Source organism: Haliotis rubra, unplaced genomic scaffold, assembly GCF_003918875.1.
Source record: "Haliotis rubra isolate DU_JTF1 unplaced genomic scaffold, ASM391887v1 Scf110, whole genome shotgun sequence".
Lineage (NCBI taxonomy): Eukaryota > Metazoa > Mollusca > Gastropoda > Lepetellida > Haliotidae > Haliotis > Haliotis rubra.
The window spans coordinates 1,518,021-1,539,087 of NW_025765004.1; the positions used below are offsets into that span (position 1 = coordinate 1,518,021).

Sequence of the window (21,067 nt, forward strand, 5' to 3'; positions counted from 1 at the left end):
ACACCTCAGTACTTAGTTACCTTGCGTCGGAGTTACAATGTACACCTCAGTACATAATTACCTTGTGTCATAGTCTCACCCCATAGTGTTGCTGTGTACACCTCAATGTCTCACCTCATAGTGTTGCTGTGTACACCTCAATGTCTCATCAAAGAGTGTTGCTGTGTACACCTCAATGTCTCACCAGATAGTGTTGCTGTGTACACCTCAATGTCTCACCTCATAGTGTTGCTGTGTACACCTCAATGTCTCGCCTCACAGTGTTGCTGTGTACACCTCAATGTCTCACCTCATAGTGTTGCTGTGTACACCTCAATGTCTTATCAGATAGTGTTGCTGTGCACACCTCAATGTCTTATCAGAGAGTGTTGCTGTGTACACCTCAGTGTCTCACCTTGTAGTGTTGCTGTGTACACCTCAATGTCTCACCTCATAATACTGCTGTGTACACCTCAATGTCTTATAAGATAGTGTTGCTGTGTACACCTCAATGTATCACCTCATATAGTGTTGCTGTGTACACCTCAATGTCTTATAAGATAGTGTTGCTGTGTACACCTCAATGTATCACCTCATAGTGTTGCTGTGTACACCTCAATGTATCACCTCATAGTGTTGCTGTGTACACCTCAATGTCTCATGCAATAGTGTTTGCTGTGTACACCTCAATGTCTCACCTCATAGTGTTGCTGTGTACACCTCAATGTCTTATCAGATAGTGTTGCTGTGCACACCTCAATGTCTTATCAGAGAGTGTTGCTGTGTACACCTCAGTGTCTCACCTCGTAGTGTTGCTGTGTACACCTCAATGTCTCACCTCATAATATTGCTGTGTACACCTCAATGTCTTATCAGATAGTGTTGCTGTGTAAACCTCAATGTCTCACCTCATAGTGTTGCTGTGTACACCTCAATGTCTCACCTCATAGTGTTGCTGTGTACACCTCAATGTCTCACCTCATAATATTGCTGTGTACACCTCAATGTCTTATCAGATAGTGTTGCTGTGTACACTTCAGTGTCTCACCTCGTAGTGTTGCTGTGTACACCTCAATGTCTCATGCAATAGTGTTTGCTGTGCGCACCTCAATTTCTCACCTCATAGTGTTGCTGTGTACACCTCAATGTCTTATCAGATAGTGTTGCTGTGTACACCTCAATGTATCACCTCATAGTGTTGCTGTGTACACCTCAATGTCTCACCTCACAGTGTTGCTGTGTACACTTCAATGTCTCACCAGATAGGGTTGCTGTGTACTCCTCAATGTCTCACCAGATAGTGTTGCTGTGTACACCTCAATGTCTCACCTCATAGTGTTGCTGTGAACACCTCAATGTCTCACCTCATAGTGTTGCTGTGTACACCTCAATGTCTTATAAGATAGTGTTGCTGTGTACACCTCAATGTCTCATCAGATAGTGTTGCTGTGTACACCTCAATGTCTCACCTCATAGTGTTGCTGTGCACACCTCAATGTCTCACCTCATAGTGTTGCTGTGTACACATGAGTGTGTAACTAGATTGTGTTGCTGTGCACACTTCAATGTCTCCCCAGATAGTGTTGCTGTGTACACCTCAATGTCTCACCTCATAGTGTTGCTGTGTACACCTCAATGTCTCACCTCATAGTGTTGCTGTGCACACCTCAATGTCTCATCAGATAGTGTTGCTGTGTACACCTCAATGTCTCACCTCATAGTGTTGCTGTGTACACCTCAATGTCTCACCTCATTGTGTTGCTGTGCACACCTCAATGTCTCACCAGATAGTGTTGCTGTGTACACCTCAATGTCTCACCTCATAGTGTTGCTGTGTACACCTCAATGTCTCACCTCCAGATAGTGTTGCTGTGCACACCTCAATGTCTCACCTCATAGTGTTGCTGTGTACACCTCAATGTCTCACCTCATAGTGTTGCTGTGTACACCTCAATGTCTCACCTCATAGTGTTGCTGTGCACACCTCAATGTCTCACCTCATAGTGTTGCTGTGTACACCTGAATGTCTCAACTAGATAGTGTTGCTGTGCACACCTCAATGTCTCACCTCATAGTGTTGCTGTGTACACCTCAATGTCTCACCTCATAGTGTTGCTGTGTACACCTCAATGTCTCACCTCAGATAGTGTTGCTGTGTACACCTCAATGTCTCACCAGATTGTGTTGCTGTGTACACCTCAATGTCTCACCTCATAGTGTTGCTGTGTACACCTCAATGTCTCACCAGATAGTGTTGCTGTGTACACCTCAATGTCTCACCTCATAGTGTTGCTGTGTACACCTCAATGTCTCACCTCATAGTGTTGCTGTGTACACCTCAATGTCTCACCTCATAGTGTTGCTGTGCACACCTCAATGTCTCACCTCATAGTGTTGCTGTGTACACCTGAGTGTTTAACTAGATTGTGTTGCTGTGCACACCTCAATGTCTCATCAAAGAGTGTTGCTGTGTACACCTCAATGTCTCACCTCATAGTGTTGCTGTGTACACCTCAATGTCTCATCAGATAGTGTTGCTGTGTACACCTCAATGTCTCACCTCATAGTGTTGCTGTGTACACCTCAATGTCTCACCTCATAGTGTTGCTGTGTACACCTCAATGTCTTGCCTCACAGTGTTGCTGTGTACACCTCAATGTCTCACCTCATAGTGTTGCTGTGTACACCTCAATGTCTTATCAGATAGTGTTGCTGTGCACACCTCAATGTCTTATCAGATAGTGTTGCTGTGTACACCTCAATGTCTTATCAGATAGTGTTGCTGTGTACACCTCAATGTCTCACCTCGTAGTGTTGCTGTGTACACCTCAATGTCTCACCTCATAGTGTTGCTGTGCACACCTCAATGTCTTATCAGATAGTGTTGCTTTGTACACCTCAATGTCTCACCTCATAGTGTTGCTGTGTACACCTCAATGTCTCACCTCATAATATTGCTGTGTACACCTCAATGTCTTATCAGATAGTGTTGCTGTGTACACCTCAATGTCTCACCTCATAGTGTTGCTGTGAACACCTCAATGTCTCACCAGATAGTGTTGCTGTGTACACCTCAATGTCTTATCAGATAGTGTTGCTGTGTACACCCTCAATGTCTGTTGCTGTGTACACATAGTGTTGCTGTGTACACCTCAATGTCTTATCAGATAGTGTTGCTGTGTACACCTCAATGTCTCACCTCATAGTGTTGCTGTGTACACCTCAATGTCTCACCTCATAGTGTTTGCTGCTCAATGTCTCACCTCAATGTCTTATGCAGATAGTGTCTGCTTTGTTGTGTGTACCCTCAATGTCTCACCTCATAGTGTTGCTGTGTACACCTCACCTCAATGTCTCACCTCATAATATTGCTGTGTACACCTCAATGTCTTATCAGATAGTGTTGCTGTGTACACCTCAATGTCTCACCTCATAGTGTTGCTGTGTACACCTCAATGTCTCACCTCACAGTGTTGCTGTGTACAGCTCAATTTCTCACCTCATAGTGTTGCTGTGTACACCTCAATGTCTCACCAGATAGTGTTGCTGTGTATACGTCAATAACTCACCAGATAGTGTTGCTGTGTACACCTCAATGTCTCACCAGATAGTGTTGCTGTGTACACCTCAATGTCTCACCTCATAGTGTTGCTGTGTACACCTCAATGTCTCATACCTCATAGTGTTGCTGTGTACAGTCTCAAGTGTTGCTGTGTACACCCATAGTGTTGCTGTGTACACCTCAATGTCTCACCAGATAGTGTTGCTGTGTACACCTCAATGTCTCACCAAATAGTGTTGCTGTGTACACCTCAATGTCTCACCAAGTAGTGTTGCTGTGTATACATCAATATCTCATCAGATAGTGTTGCTGTGTACAGCTCATTGTCTCACCAAATGGTGTTGCTGTGTACACCTCATTGTATCACCCCATAGTGTTGCTGTGCGCACCTCAATGTCTTACACAGATATTTCTGCTGTGTACAAGTCAATGTTTCACATAGTGTTGCTCAGCAAATTTAGACATTTAATTAGTTTCTCTTACATAGGGACGTGTTTATTCATCACTGTACTATGAATCTGGACATACAAACAGTCCTATTTACAAAGGAGCTGAAAGTGAAAACAAATCTTTGGTTTTAATTTTTCACGTCTTTGACAAAGGAGATGATTTGAGAGAGATGTTGGGAAATTTGTGATCTGAGAGAATGTCAATATTGTCTGAATGCCACCCAAGCTCACATACAAGACTGCATTACAAACAATTGTCTCTACATTAGTGTTCTTACTGCAAATAGCTACAATATTGCTGATGCAGCATGAAAGAATATTTATTACCCCCCTACGCGTTTAGCAAGAAGCGGGGATAAAGTATTAGGCTCTGTCCGTACGTCCGTACGTATGAATTGGAATATCTTAAGAACCGTTAACTAGATTCTTTTCATATTTGGTACCTAGGTTCATCACAGTATAAGAACGGTCCAAATCAAGTTTGGTGACCGTGACCTTCATTCCAGGGTCACAAGGGGACTTTAACGTTTTACCTGTGTGTTAAGCTATCTCAAGAACCGTTCACTGGATTTTCTTCATATTTGACACCAAGCTTTATCTAGGGAAGGCACAGGGCCCAGTCAATTTTGGTGACCTTCACTTTATTTTCAAGGTCACAGAGACACTTTGAAGATTTCAGCATGTTAATTTGCATGTTAAGATAGTCATCAAGATATCGCAAAAAATATTCACTGGATTTTCTTCATACATGTATTTGACACCAAGCTTCATCCAGGGAAGGCCCAGGGCCCAGTCAATTTTGGTCATCTGCACATAAGTTTCAGGGTCACGACGACACTTCGAAGATTTCAGCTTGTTAACCTGAATTGTCAGCAAGATATTTCAAAAACCGTTCACTGGATTTTCTTCATAAACTTTCAAGACTTCCTTTGAATGTTTTTCAATAAGCAATTTCTTTAGTACTATTTGTGCATATTTCATACACTATGACATTCATGTCAAGGTCAAAGTCAGTCTTGAAAACGTGTGTGTTTGAACAACTAAAGAGCAAGATATCAAGAGAGGTTGACTGGTCATGTTTTTGTTGACATTTAACTTCATCTTAAACTTTCATTACTTTATAAGTTTGATTTGATAATTTGCTGAGGGGGATTATGTCACCTTAGTGACAGTGCTTGTTCATTCATGCCACCAGTGTTCATGTTGGCATTGAGTAGATTTTCATTTAATCTGTGCAAGAATTCAGTGTCAGCTAGTCTCTGAAATGAACATATTTTGCAGACAATAAAGGTTTTTAAATTAAAATTACATACAATAAAAAGGAGCCCAGAGACTTTCTTCATTTCCTGAAACTGTGGTAATCTAGACTTGCCACACATTCTAGACTTACATGGGCTGCATTGGGTATATTTGTTTCAGGGTCTGTATGACAAACTAAGTTTCTCATTGCAACATTCTAAAAGCTGTATTGAAAATATCAACAAAGTTTCAACATGTGTCATAAACATTTTTATGCACATGATAAAGATAATACATTGTCTTTGTTATTAGAAATAACACATGGTTTATCATTTCAGAATTTGTTCTCAAAATACATTTGCTTGCCCAGCATGTTGAGGAAATAATTGTCAGCTTGTGTGTGTTACCAGGGGGTCAGTCGTATTTGTGGGGTGTGGAAGTAGGTGGCACTGTCAGTCCAAGCTGTGTACTTTAACAAACAGACACAATGCAGTTTTCATTCTCTATTGGAACAGGTAGAGCAAGCAAACATTTACAAATGACTCAATTACACATTTCTTTTGTCCCATAATGATACAGGGGATTCCATGTTTGTCAAATTTAAACTAAAGGATATCGTCTTCCTTTGAGCGTCTTGCCAAACTTTGGTTGCTCATGAATGAGTGTGGAGGGTCAACAGGATTAAGGGATGTGGGGTCATGCTACAACCTACGGATCTTTTCTAACTGGAATCGTGCTCTGCTTATGTTGCAACTGGTTAACTGGAGCTCTGCACTCGTCCTACTTTAAATTAGGGGACTGGTTAACTGGAGTTGTGCGCTCTTCCTACTTCAATATAGGGGACTGGTTAACTGGAGCTGTGTACTGGTTCTACTTCAACTTAGGGGGGTTGGTGGGGTAGCCTAGTGGTTAAAGCGTTCGCTCACCACGACTCAGGTTTGATTCACCACATGGGCACAATGTATGAAGCTCATTTCTGGTGCACCAGACGGCGTATGTACCAAAAACGGCGTAATACTAAACTCACTCACTCACTCAAACTTGGAGGACTGGTTAACTGGAGCTGTGCACTTTTCCTATGTCAACTTAGGACATTGGCCAGCTGAAATTGTGCATTACGTGTAGTTTACTATAGCGTTGTCAGTAAACAAGTGTTGTTCACTTGCAGGTCATTGTCATAATGTAGGATGTCACATGTAACTGACTGAAACCTAGCTCCAGTTGCACATGATCTTTTCCATGAAAATGTAAAGTAACATATTGATCATTGTTGATCTATTGGAGTCTCTTGGTGTATATTGATTATTATGTCAAGATGTGCATGGGGCACACATAACATAAATCATGGCCTGAGGATATGCTTGGGTGTGTCTGAATGCCTACAAACAACATTTCTCTTGACCAATAACAGACAGCAACAGTTACTCATCAGGGAGTGATAACAGATGATACGTTCACTCTCACGGAAGAAATGCTGCATAAATTAGTATTGTGCAATCTAGATCTGTTATCTGTTTTTGAGAAACAGATTTGGAAATCCAATATTTTGGCAGGTGTCCAAAAAAACGCTGATCAAACTAGACTGTCCTACATGATATAATGGCTGTTTCTGAACAAGAGGAATCCAATGATCCGTACGGATGCCCACAGAGGAACTTTGTCCAGTGAAAGTTGGGTGTCTCTCCTCCTTATTTGTTATGGATGGTTTTTGAAGAGATATGCCCCCTGTCTACAACAGAACTTCTGATGTGTCCCCCTCTTACTGTCCTTGTGCACGTCAGGCGAACAAGCAACTCTTTAAGTACCTATTTTTCAGATGGCAGCTTTTTTTTGTAGAACTTCCTAGTATTGCGTGAGAGTTTTCATTTTGATTCCCAGCAGTTCTTGAGCCTCTCATATTCCTTTTTGGACACTTTGTGGTGGTGCAAACATTGCGATGTAGGTGTACACGTAGCCTTCCTGCAATTGTTTCATCCCGGGGGATGATTCCTGGTGATTGGAGCTGAGCCACCTGAAGCACATGCAGGGCAGTGATGGTGAGGGAGAGTCCATTTCCCGCAATGCACTCAGCTAACTACCGTCATATAACTGGAATATTGCTGAGTGTGGCATAAAACAACAACAAACCTGCTTACTTCAGGTAACAGTCTTCAACACTCCTTTTGTTCCAGCAGTCTCTCATGTCTCAAGACAGGATCGAATCAGTCTTAACATACTGTACACTGAGCACTCTGCTAGATGGGTGTCTCTGTGTCTCTGTGTCTCTGTGATTCAAAGTGAGGTACTGTACCCTAGTTAGTCACTGTGACAAGCCCACTCAGATTCTACCCAAGTGAATGTGTTAACGCGTCCCTTAAAATCTTAGGAGAATAATGGTTATTGTCAGTGTTGAAGAATGAGGTTTCTTGATATACGGATTGCAGAATTTCGTCGTTTGTTGTTAAACATTCACTGAGGTTGTAAACCTGGAAGTGTAATCTGTTTATTGTTGTTTTATATATAACACAATATGATTACTTTATCAATCTTTGGCAGACAAAATATGACCTGATCTAGACAAAATTAGACCTGATCTAGGCTTTGGCATTGTAACTTCCAAATCATATCTGTTCACATCTCTAATTTTCACATATACTCTTAAAAGAAAAGTAGGGGAACTTCATTTTTAATTTTCGATTGAAAAAAATAGGACATATATCAGAGTCAATCAATGTTGATATGTTAATAATTAATGTTTTGAGAGTGAATCACCATTTGCACTTCCTTACGACCATAGTTGTATGTACAGTAAATTGGTGTATGACGTGAAATTTGCATGTGTACTATTTTCATTTTCAAAAAAAAAAAAGACCTGGCTAGAAACTGTGTGCTGCAAGATGATTGTCAAAATTAATGGTCTACAGTTATATATTGACCATCTTGAAAACCGTCAAAATCAAGAATGACACCCCATGCACGTGTTTAGGGGTGGGGCTGTTGTTCATATGATGTCTGCTTTTGAAAAGTTTGTTAACGCACTTCCTATCCAAATTAAAAGTTCAGGTGCATTGTGTTTAGGGTATAATTTCTAATGGTGATAAAGACAAATTGTATAGAATGTGAACAGACTGGTAAATTTGAAAATGAAGCTGATATATCTCCTTCCTATCGCTTGGACTTAACTGATATCTCCAGCTACTCAAATTTGTTGTTAATTTGATGTAAATGATGATCTAGAGTTACAGGTGACAGTGTATCCAAAATCTGTTCTACGTGTTACACCGAAACTTGCTTTTGCAGTTGCACTAACATGAGAATGGAATTCGCCCTAATACTAAGTATAGGATAGTTGGCAAAGAAAAGGACGTCTATTGAAAATCTAGAGATTTTATGATGTGATGACGGGTTAATGTCCAATATAACACTGTCTCATTACAACATTTAGGTTTTCATGGGAACTAAAAAAACTTTTAGAAATGGGAACTAAAGGTATTCTGGAACAGAGCTGATGTCAGTTGCATAGAACTTTCTTGTTAACATAATTAGGTCATTGGAGACATGCAATTCTTGGATTTAAAAATTGCACTCCATATGACAATTATTTTCATCCACAGTAAATCATTACATTCATCCTGAAATGGTTATAACATCTTACTGAGGCAGCTAGAGAAATGTGATTTACTGTTTTTCAAAAGGTATTTGTATTATGCAACTAGATGTGACGTATATTTGAAGTTACGTATATTTGAAGTTACGTAATCACAGTGGAAATGCCTTTAGGTGCCTTATGTCAACTGGAGGCCAGGTTCTTTGATTTGAAGATGTAGCTTCACCAAAACTAAGCAGGGATTGGGATACAGAACTTTGACAATGGGCCATTTTCAGGATTATTAACCATTTTCTGAATTTAGAATGGGCCACTGCCCTTGTATCAATAGTAAATTTCAAAATTTTAATGGGCCATTTTTTATTCTAATGTGCAAAATGGCCCATGGCCCCTGCCTTTCCTAATCCCTGCTAAGGTTGTGATATGACACTGGAAATGTATGGAGGAAGTGATTTATAGCGTTAGTTTTGGGTGTACAGGATATTGATAAGAACAAAAAGCTTTAAGCACAAACTATTTTATTCCAGCCCTGAAGTCAATGAAGAGTTTTGAAATGCATATTATAGTCAAAATCTTGGGCATTATCTATTCTTGTAATGAAAAATATTAATTTCTACTAAATTTTTGTGATGTTTTTGTACTTACCATGTACTGATATAAAAATACATTGCAGCAAATATGACTTGTTGAAAATGTCATTATCCTGGATGATACAAAGTATGAAAAAATGAGTAAACATGTTGGGTAATGGCGGCTCCGCTTTGTCATGTCTTCTGTAAGAGGTTTACCTACAATGCTCATATTTCAGTAAACCTAGAACATTCCCTTGATCCATTCCCGTGGTTCTCACAATCTTCAATACCTACCCTTGATTTCTGTTAGCAAGTTTGATCTGCTAGGGTACAGAGTCAAATGGACCAATCAGAATCCAAGGAACAAATCAGCCTCAACGTGTTTGTTTAATTTCATTATTGGAACATTAACGTAACTACCATGCCAACCCGATGCCAGTCTGTCAATAAGTATGATTTCAAACTTTAGTTGTCCAACAACAAGTTAAGGATTTTCTAAAAACTGGAACAAAATCTATACACTACATCAGGAGTTTCAAGATTTGAAAAAAAAACCCAACCCATTTGGTTATCAAGAAGAAAAGAAGATGCACCACAGACATTACCACATCTGACAGTATACATGTGGGTGTCATTAATTTTAATGCTTGGAGATTTTGACAGTTTACTTGCCCATGGATGTTCAAATGCTTCGGTTGCAGTACATGTTTGTTTTATTTGTCAGGTGACCCATCGTATGACAGGCCAGGTGATGGTCCTTAAGATGAACAAGCAAGAGAGTAATCGGGCCAATGTTTTGAGGGAGGTCCAGCTGATGAACCGCCTGGCTCATCCTAACATACTCAGGTAAGCTATTGTCACCAGCCAGCGTACTCAGGTAATCCACACTCACCCCATGGCCCGTCCAGATTCAGCTGATGAACCACCTGTGTTGTTTTAGTGTCCTCAGTTACCATCTAGAGACATAACTTGTACGTAATGCCTACCGTCCCTTGTACACGAGAGGTGCGACCTATGTGGTACTAAGTAATGCTCTTGACCCTAATTAAGTCAGTCACCATGAAACCAACTTGATCTGGTGCAAACCCAGCAAGTGTGATTGAAATGTCCCATAAATTCCTCCATGCGTGATGGTTATTGCCAGTCATAAATAAACCTAATTTTGTCGTAAACGTTCCCTCTGGATTATGGTTGCCAGTTTCCAGTGGGTACTGCAGATACATACAGAATGAATGAGATTAAAAAGATTTCTAAGTCATAGCTATCCCTAGAGGTATGCCTAAATAGATACATGGTTATCTCCCTTAGCTGTGACGTCACAGCACTGATCTTTGAACACCTCCATAATTTTTTCTGTATGGTCACACACAGACGTGTTCAGAGTGGAAGAGAATTTTTTCAAGTTTAAGTCTTCAGATTCTTCAAGTGTACGGTCAGTAGAGATCGCATTTTGTCACTATAGACAATCTCTTTGTGACTTTATTACATATTGTGAAAATTTTGACTATTTTGTGAAGCTTGAATTTTCCCGCCTTTTTGGACTTAGCTGTCTCAGAATAAATGCGTTCAATGCCAAAAGTTTATGGCTGAATTGGATCCACATTCCCTATGTGCATCATGTTTTGTGGGAGGCCCTTGTACAGTAGAAAATCGCTGTTTGCTATGTTCTGCCTTATCTATGGAGAAATGGGTTAACATGGATACAGCCCTTAATCAGGCGAGGAAAAGGAAATTGTCAGAGGATTCAGATTCCGCTAGGAGTAAGAAATCTGACTCTCAGCCTCCTAGTTCGGTAGTTAAATCGGACTCTAAGTAAAAATTGAAGTCTAAATCAAGCTCATCATCTAGCCAGGTCGATTTGTCAGCTATTACAGATCTATTGTCTTCAGGGATGAGAATTTTTTTCGGATCTGTGGAATTCCAGGGATTTCATTAGGCCAAGGGTCATTTTTGTGAATCGTCTAAATCCTGCGGCCCCCAGACCCCCGGCTAGTTTTCAGAGTTTTTCTCAAAACTTCATTCTCATCCCTGTGTCTTCTTTCAAAATGGAAATTCAATCATCCATGCAGCAGTCATTCCATGATTTTAAATTACGTAATGAAAGGAAGATCTCAGATTTACAGAGGCAAATTGATTTCTCGGGCTCCCTTCCTCAAAATGCTACGGATCTGTGGCAGATGGTGCACTGTCTACTTCAGTTAAGACTACGGTTAGTCGGGAGTTCATTGATACGGACAATCCTACAATTATTACGTTAGTCCCGGGCATACGGCTTATCCTGCGGCTAACCCAGAACTAGTCATGAAGGAAGGATTTATTACTTTGCCATCTATTGATACGTCAGCAGATGACTATACTCCGGGATGGTCCTTGAAGGAACAAATGGAACTTCATCATGCTCTCTATCCAAATACACTGCCTCCTACGGGAAATATGGAACAGGAGATACCCATTGAGCTGGGGTTGTCCGGATGTTTACCATCCAGAAGGTAGCCTGAAATTATTCTTCAGTTGTCAAGGCTACTTTGGATAACTACAATGAGTCGTTGAACAAGTCTAGTTAGCTATAGTCATTACCTAGGATTCGTCAGAGACCAGCGCATGCCATCCACAGTCGGAATCCGCCAGCTAGTTTGCCTCATTTACCGTATATGACCGACTATAAGTCGGATCTGACTATAAGTCGGGCCCCTTGCTCAACCCTCTAAATTCTTGCCAAAACCATGTAACTCAAATATAAGTCGACCCCTTTCCCCGTATTTATCGGTATTGGGTAGATCAACATCGTGACTGTTCAACACTGTAACATGACGAACGTAAACATGTGTTTGTTATCTTTTGTAAAAGCATGTTCAAGCATGTTCAATACCTGAAACTTGTTTATTTTGAGAACAGATTTCTGATTGGCTAATGATAAAATGAAAGGCCAATCAACAGAAGCCTTACATAACCAAGAAAGGTTGTGTTTGTGTGAAATGTTTTTCGACTTTGTTTAAAAAGTGAGTGTATGTTTAAAAAGTGAGTGTATGTGTAAAGACTATCATTGAAAACACATCATATAAATGTTACTAGATTCAAATATGTTTGATGCGGAAATTATGATGTCAAAATATTTCTGTAAATGTGCTTCAAAATGATATTTTTGTATCAAAAACTGTTCATTTGGGAACACTCATTGTGTTGGATGCATTGAGCGAACGCTACTGTACAACCGCGACTGATTGAGTGACACAGATATTTGACTTCGATGTAATTTCTTGATTAATATTATCTGTAGTATTTATTAAATTATTAACAGTATTTTTCAAAACCATCACACAAAACTGCCACAGAATACAAAGATGTTTACTTTACAAGAAACTTTCTTTCAACTCGTGTCACGTGGCCCAAATTTATCGATCGATAACAAAGTAAGTAAATAGTCGTGATCAAAATATCTGATTAAATTTAATTTAACGTTTATATTATGAAATATATTTTACAAAAGACAAAAAACAAAATTTTATATTTTATGTTTTATTTGTCCCACGATGTCATTTACCTTTGGAAACGTTGTCAATACGTATATGCTTCCTGCTTCCGGTGTAAACATTGCCAGATGAGTTTGCTGGGCTGGCAGATTCACTCACCTGACCTCTGGAAATTTTGGGGTAGATTAATGAACTCAATTATAAGTCGGGTCTGATTTTTCCGACTTATAGTCGGTCATATACGGTAGATAAGGACTTTAGCTTACTGGAGGCTAGGAATCACAGAGACAATGCCATACCATGCCTTCCTAGAGACTTCAAGGAACTTGATATTGGAGCCTGTTCTTCTATTGACATATTTGAGTCATCAAAATTGGTCCGTGTTCTGCTTCCTCTGGTTTTGTATCAATACACCAGTCGACAATACGATAGCTGTATCAAACTAAAATTTATCGTGTTGTATCGGTGCATCGGTGAATCGTTCCAGCCCTACCTAGATGTGTTATATCAGGGCGTTTCGGACACTACTCAGAACCAGGTGTACTCGCTGGGCAGACTCACTGCTATGAAGAGGTCTCACAAGCTAAATTCGGTCCGGAATTTACCAGAATCTACTAAAGATTTGATGTTCCAACGGCCATTAAATTCTGAGGATTTTCAACGGCCAGTGTCAACAAGCAGTGGAAAAGAAGGATGCTATTACTTCCAGGAATTTAAATCAGCATTTGGCCATGGCCCTACTGAACCAGAATAGATTCAGAACTGCTCTAGGGGTAGGAGTGATGGATCACAGTCTAGCTCGGGTTCCCACTGGCAGTCTATGAATCATCGGGCTCCTCTACACCGCTCGGCCTTTGACAGGGCCATGGATACTAGGCCGCATACTTTTACTCCATCACAACGGGGAGCTCCTTCTAGTTCTAGAGGTAGAGGTAGGGGGGCTAGGTCCTTTCGCCCCTCAAGGGCTAGGAAATTTTGACTCTGATCTAATAGCTCATTCTATGCCTTACGATTTGGAACTGTCCCCGGAATTGGAGTTAGATTTCAATTTTGTTCAGCCGGTGGCTCCCTCACCAGTAGGGGGTCGTCTAGCTCAGTACCACAGGAACTGGGAGCATATTGCAAGGGACTCTTGGATACTATCGGTAATTCGTTGATCGTTCATCTACCTTGGGAGGTTCAACCAGTCACATGCCATCTGATTTTTTATTAAAGGCCATTGGCTAGTACTGGCCAAAAAAGCTATACATCAGTTATTGGAGAAGCAAGTCATAATAGAATTATCCCTGCAGGACACTTTGGAAGGTTTTGATTCACCCATATTTCTGGTGCTTAAAAAGGATACCGTAGAAATGTGCATGATTATAGACCTAAAGATCCTCAACAAGAATTTTCTGCGAAAACCACCAAAGTTCAAGATTGAATCATTGAGCAATTTGTGCAGCCTTATTCAACTGGAAGCCAAGTTTATAAGCATGGATCTCAATGTTCCTATACATCCTCGGTCACAGAGATACCTGAGGTTCGCGGTAAATGGTCGCAGGTATCAGTTCAGAGTCATACCATTCGGCATATCCCTTGTTCCTTGGCTGTTTACGGCAGTGATAACTCCAAGTGTAGCCTTTCTTCATCACAGATGCATAGCCATTCACGGTTATCTGGACGATTTCCTGGCCATGAATACGATCACAAACAGGCTTATAAGGCAGACCAAGTTTATAATTCATGTGTTTACACATTTGGGACTAATCATTCATCTGGAAAAGTCGAAATGAACACCGTCCCCAAGGATAAAGTTCTTAGGAGCAGTATTGGATGCAAGAACTTGCCGTATTTATCCTCCGGAGGATCGTTGGGAGAAGTTAAGGACCAGAATACTGCAAGATATCAGGATGCCGCAGGCGTCAGTCAGGAACTGGATGTCTCTACTAGGGTCTCTGACTTCCATCCAAGATTTTACGCTACAGGGCAGAATACATCTTCGGGAAACCCAAGTGTGGATAAACCGGAACAGAACTTTGGATCTAGACACATTAATTGTCTGCCCAAATCATGTCAAGACAGAATTACTTTGGTGGACACAGGAGTCAAATGTTCTACTGGGCACTCCGTTTCATCCACCTCCTCAGGATATCATGATCTACTTGGATCACAGGATGGGGAGCGCACATGGAACAGTGACAAGTTCAGGGCACATGGTCTCCACAGGAGAGTGTATACCACATCAACGTATTGGAAATGCTAACCATTGTAAAAGCCTTGGCTCACTGGAGTTGGATTCTGCACGGCAAGAGCGTCATGTTAGCCACGGACAATTCTACGGTAGTGGCTTATGTGAACAAGCAGGGAGGAACCAGATCGATGAGTCTCTTACAAGTCACGCAACATTTCTTTGCCATTGCTGAACGTACAAGATGTTGCCTAAGGGCTTGTCATATTTCGGGACGCTTCCCCTGTTCGTAGATGCGTCACTCCGAGGTTGGAGAGCTTCATGAGCATCAAGCGGCAGGACTGTGGTCAGTAGAAGAGCAGTTCCTTCACATCAACAAACTCGAGTTCAAGGCAGTTCTCTTGACCTTGGAGTTGATAGTAGAGTTGAGGTTCATGAATCATACAGCTTCATCTCCATGTAGATGACAGATCAGATGCTTGATGGGCAAGTATGTAAAAACCAAGAAAAACCTGACCTTTCTCCTGAGATGCAAAGATAACATTATTCCTAACAGACTCAAAGTGAAATTCCTTGATCTCTGTACATCTCAATCTGTAATACTATCTCACTGGCCTCTTGTACATACTATATATTTTGCTCGTAATCATATTCTGTCATTCACCTGATGAAGGGGCAAGAAGTAGCCCAGAAACATTGTGTTGTAAACATTAAGGAAGTTGTAAATCCATACCATACGTTGTTATGTTATTTTCCAACTTTTAAATGCCCATCAAGCATATACTTTCACAAAAATCCATGCACACCATGCCTGGGATTTGCTATTGTGTTGGTGAATTTGTAAACAAAAAGGCTGCCCCCCACTATCAAACTTGGTGATTTTGTAAGAATTGATGACAGAGGCTCTGGTGTTGTTACTGCAGTAATTGACTTTGGAAAACATTAAACAAAATACTTCATTCAAATTGAAGGTATGGATTATGAGGCACGAGTTAAAGGTGATCGTCTAAGAAAGGTACCAACCAAGGATTTCAATCTATCGATCACAACAAAGCAGACTACAAATCGATTCCGTCAGGTATCAGAAACTGATATTGATGAGGTGATCACTCGTGAAAACTGCCTGATTATGCTGTTCTTTTTAAATAGAAAGATCTTATTTTATGCAAGAGTCATGTTTGCACTACTATTACTGACTAGTCACAATCATATGCTGCTGTTATGAAAGACCTTCACCTTGGTGCACCGCTAAGTATTCTTATGCGAATGGTTGGTTCTGTTATATAAATTCATGTATGATTTGCTTCTTTTTTTTAAGAGTAATTTTAAGAATGACATTATGTGATAATGAGATAATTAACCAAGCGTGTTTCCGTATAATTAATATCATATATTAAGAATAAAAATTGTATTCTGCGAGCCTTTGGCAAGACATTCAGACATTGTGAAACAATATTGAATGAAAAAGTTGAAAATGTAAATCCAGAAATACACTGTGTTCATTTCCTAACTAGTGGAACCATAATGACCTCGGTACACATGCTAATTGTTACATGACTTAGGTAATGTCTTCTGGGAAACAAACTTACTGGCTGTATGTATGAAGCTTTATACTCCTCAACTCAGCTGCCCTTTCTGGAGAAAATGTGTTTTTTATACACAAGAATATACGATAAGTTTCTGTGGACTGAGTAAACTTAATGTGAGTCCAAGGTCATGCAGATTTACCAACTTCATCAAAAGCATATTTGCCAGTGTGCACCTTTATGACAAAATATAGTATAATTCCCAGGGCCACTGTAAGCCTGTTATTTTCATCAGTCCATAACGTCTATGACATGTCAGACTGTTATGTGATGACTTTTTGTTTGTTTGTTGTGTTACAGGTTTCTGGGAGTTTGTGTTCATGAAGGCCAGCTACATGCACTGACAGAGGTAGGAACCACTCAACATACCCTACCACTGACTGCCTCTCTTTACAGTGTTAATGAAAGCTACCTTGTGTTGCTACGGCTGCCATTAGAGGCTTATGTTAGGTTTTAGGTGTTATGTTTTTCTGTGTGTAAGTCCTTTCACAAAGAGTTAAAAAAGCACACCTAATACATAAAATGTAGCAGTAAGAAATAAGACGTGGTTTCTTTACAACATACATGCAATATACTTAAATTTACTCGGGTGCACAAATGGATTCAGTTGGAATATTATGAAGTGATTCTGCTTTCGTGCCATTCTGCAAGGTTTATCCAAGTCTATTTTATGTCAGAGAGCAATGTTATAAAACATGAAAGCAGTCTATATTCCCTTGTCTTGAATTGAAACAACTTGAGTATGTATAATGTCTGTGGAATATCATCTAACTGCATCTGTACTTGTCATATGGAGTTAACTGATCCATTCAATGCCATCGTTTGGCCGTAAGGACCAGTTTTCTGAGGACTGGGCTGGCAGGGTTAGTGAAGTAATTGAAGCAAGTCTTGTTCTAGAATGTAGATATTCTGTCTCTGTTGTGCCATTGTATAGACATCTCCTCCAAGCATAAAACTTCAGTTATTTTGTTTTTCTTATATTATTTGTTCATATAACAAATTCCTTATGAAATCATTCTCTGAGTGCACAGAAACATCTTGTTACTGATGTTGATTGTCAGCTTTCCAAATATACCCAGCTGTGTACCACTTGCCACTTTGTGGAAGCTGCTTCATGTAGAGCTGCAAGGTCATGCTGACCCAGTTTGTAGTAGGGGCTTGTAGTGTGCAATGAGGAAGTTTGTCAGTTGTTCCCAGTGCTGGCATCAGCAGCTGTACCTGCCTTCTCTGCCACCACCTCCTCACAACTAGACTGAATGCCAGCCAGAGGATTGACCTCCACAACCAAATAAATGTGGTATTCACAGCATTTCACCACCCATCAGTTTACCTGCTATCTTTGTCATAAATGGGCTAGTACTGATTCACCATTGTTAGTTCTGTGTACCATTTAGGAATATTTTGGTAATTTTCTGCCATAAATATCCTTCATTCCTCAATTCTGGGAAAAGACAAAATGAACATGTGTTAAATAAAATATGTTTGGTGATAGGCTGACCATCGAATAGAACTAGAAGGATGGACATTAAGGAATGTATTGCTGACCTACTGAATTAAATTGGGATGAAGGTTAAAAATACTTAGTTTTACCTTAATGTGGGCAAACTTAAACTTAATTGACACTTAATTATGTGTTGGTTGATTAATCTTTGTTGATATTGCAGCCAACATGCACATGCAAGACAGTGTCATAAACATGTCTTTTGTTAACCAAAATCTTGATAATTTGTTTAGGGCCAAGGAAATCTTTTTCAATATACCAACAGTAAATTGTGTATTGAGTAACATTACATTGAAATTTAAACTACTTGGGTTGTGTTTCTTCCTTTGATAGATTTTGGTCATTCCTTTTGTAAACATTCTCAAAATTCTCTGATGATGTATGGAGCCTGATGGCTCAAGGTTTGCCACTGATGTTGACAGGTAGGACTGTGGGAGGTAACATACTACAAACTGTTATTATCGACATGCTGAAATATTGTCACCACAGAAATTATTAATTTCAGCTCGATTTAAAAAAAAAAAACTAATAGGCTCAGAATTTATAAAACCAAAAACAGTAAAGAGATACAGTTTTGAAAAATGTGTTTTTTCCCCAATTTACCTGCTATGGGTTTCCAATGCAAAATGAAATCATTGCATCATATTTACACAGAAACAAGTGTTATTTGCAGGTGGGGTGTATTTACTGTTGAGATATCACCACACAGTGTATTCATGTGTTTCATCAGAATCAGCCCCAAACCAATACAGTTTCATAAAACTATCCATAGTATGTATCAGTGTGGTAGGTGTTTTGTCCAGTAAAGTCTGTCAGGGTGTCATCCACACAAGGGGCCAATTGAATTCTCTGTAAAACATGTAACATGCAGGGATTGAGTAATTCCTGCTTGTTTGGTGTTGTTTTCTCCACGTCTCACCATGGTGGAGTTACATGAAGTGTATAAAGTGTATTTAGAGTGTGCTTGTTCCTATGTATAAGTTGTTGACTTCCTACTCAGCAAGATGTGTGAGACAGCTGACAGACTGGAGGAAGTGGTAACTTGACCGTGCTAGGTCCAGCATCATATCCAGTTGTACACAGGATCATGATAACCCCTGGTGCAGACTGACACCCAGCTCAAACTGTACCCAGATAGTTGATCATGATAACCCCTGGTGCAGGCTGACACCCAGCTCAAACTGTACCTAGACAGTTGATCATGATAACCCCTGGTGCAGACTGACACCCAGCTCAAACTGTACGTAGACAGTTGATCATGATAACCCCTGGTGCAGACTGACACCCAGCTCAAACTGTACGTAGACAGTTGATCATGATAACCCCTGGTGCAGGCTGACACCCAGCTCAAACTGTACCTAGACAGTTGATCATGATAACCCCTGGTGCAGACTGACACCCAGCTCAAACTGTACCTACACAGTTGATCATGATAACCCCTGGTGCAGGCTGACACCCAGCTCAAACTGTACGTAGACAGTTGATCATGATAACCCCTGGTGCAGGCTGACACCCAGCTCAAACTATACCTAGATAGTTGATCATGATAACCCCTGGTGCAACTAGATTGTCGTCTCCACATCTGAGGTTCAGTTGCTGTTGAACAGATGTTCAGATTTCCATTTATGGGGGCTGTATTATCTACTTGTCAGATATTTTTGTAGGACTACAATAGCTCTGTTATAAACTTTATTTCAAGCCATATTTAATATGAGCTTATGTTTGTCCAGCATTTGAGTGTTAATACTATGACTTTGCCATTGGACTGACTGACTGAGTCTAGTTTTACGCCGCTTTTAGCAATATTCCAGCAATATCACGGCGGGGGACACCAGAAATGGGCTTAACACATTGTGCCCATGTGGGGAATCGAACCCGGTCTTCGGCGTGACGAGCCAACGCTTTAACCACTAGGCTACCCCACCGCCCCCTTTGCCATTGGAATGGCGGACATGTAATGATGTTTAACAGACACCTTCAGTAGAAATAAATATGGTCATAGTGAGCGTGGTGAGAGTGATGTCGGCAGCAGCCCTCTTTACTATAACTGGCATTGCTGGGCAGAGCTTGGAGCATTGCCTCACACAGGAACAAGGGAATGGTGATGCTTCAACCTATTTGCTTCTCTAAAGACATGAAAGGAAATGCTGATTGAGTCAAGACAGGTAGCTTCCATATTTGTACTATGAACAAGATCCTGAGATGAAATTGACTTAGTTCCAGGGAAATGGGTGTATGTTTATGTTAAACTTGGACATTTCAGTTAGATAGGTGAGACTGGCAAAGTTTTTCTGTAGTAAATAGAGCATTTTAGATACTTTATATTGTTCATACACGATATTTGAAAAATGGAAACAGTCAAAGTTACTGATCTCTTTAGGGGCCGTTCATAAGTTATGGTTAGGGGGGTGATGGAGAAGCATGTATAATGTGAATGGCTCCCCCTAAAATTTATGTACAAAGTAAGTGAACCCCCCTTCATGTCGTGTACAAAATCAGTGCCCCCCCATGTCATGTACAAAAGCAGTGATTTTCCCCTCCCTCTCTCCCCTACCCCCAAAAAAATAAATAAATAAAAAATCAAAAAATCAAATTGGGTGAACACCCCCACCCCACCCCTCTCTTAAAATCATCATCATCCCCCTAGCCATAAATTATGAACGGTCCCTTAGTCATATCATTCCAACAGCATTCTTAATATAATCATAGTTATTGACATATTGCCCATGGTTTTCGCTTCCATGTACCATGTATGAATATACTGCAAATGTAAGGAAAGGTCATGGTGGCATTTCTTCTGATCTCACTACAATGTACTGTTGTAGTCCCAAATCAGTTCTTGGTCAACACAATTAACTCATGTTGATGAATATGTATCTCATGAAAAAAACTATCAATATGATATGATCAGCAGTGCTTACTTCTTCGGGTTTGTAATCCTCATCTGGATAAT

General features: G+C 40.3%; 1 protein-coding gene across 1 annotated transcript in view; it reads left to right on the plus strand.

The window, feature by feature from the left end:
* Positions 1-21,067, plus strand: part of LOC124286296 (dual specificity testis-specific protein kinase 2-like) — a 52,106-nt gene that overhangs the window by 10,109 nt on the left and 20,930 nt on the right. The window contains exons 2-3 of the mRNA XM_046722655.1: positions 10,112-10,233; positions 16,914-16,962. Coding sequence (XP_046578611.1) covers positions 10,112-10,233; positions 16,914-16,962 — 171 coding nt within the window. The remainder of the gene's footprint in view (positions 1-10,111; positions 10,234-16,913; positions 16,963-21,067) is intronic.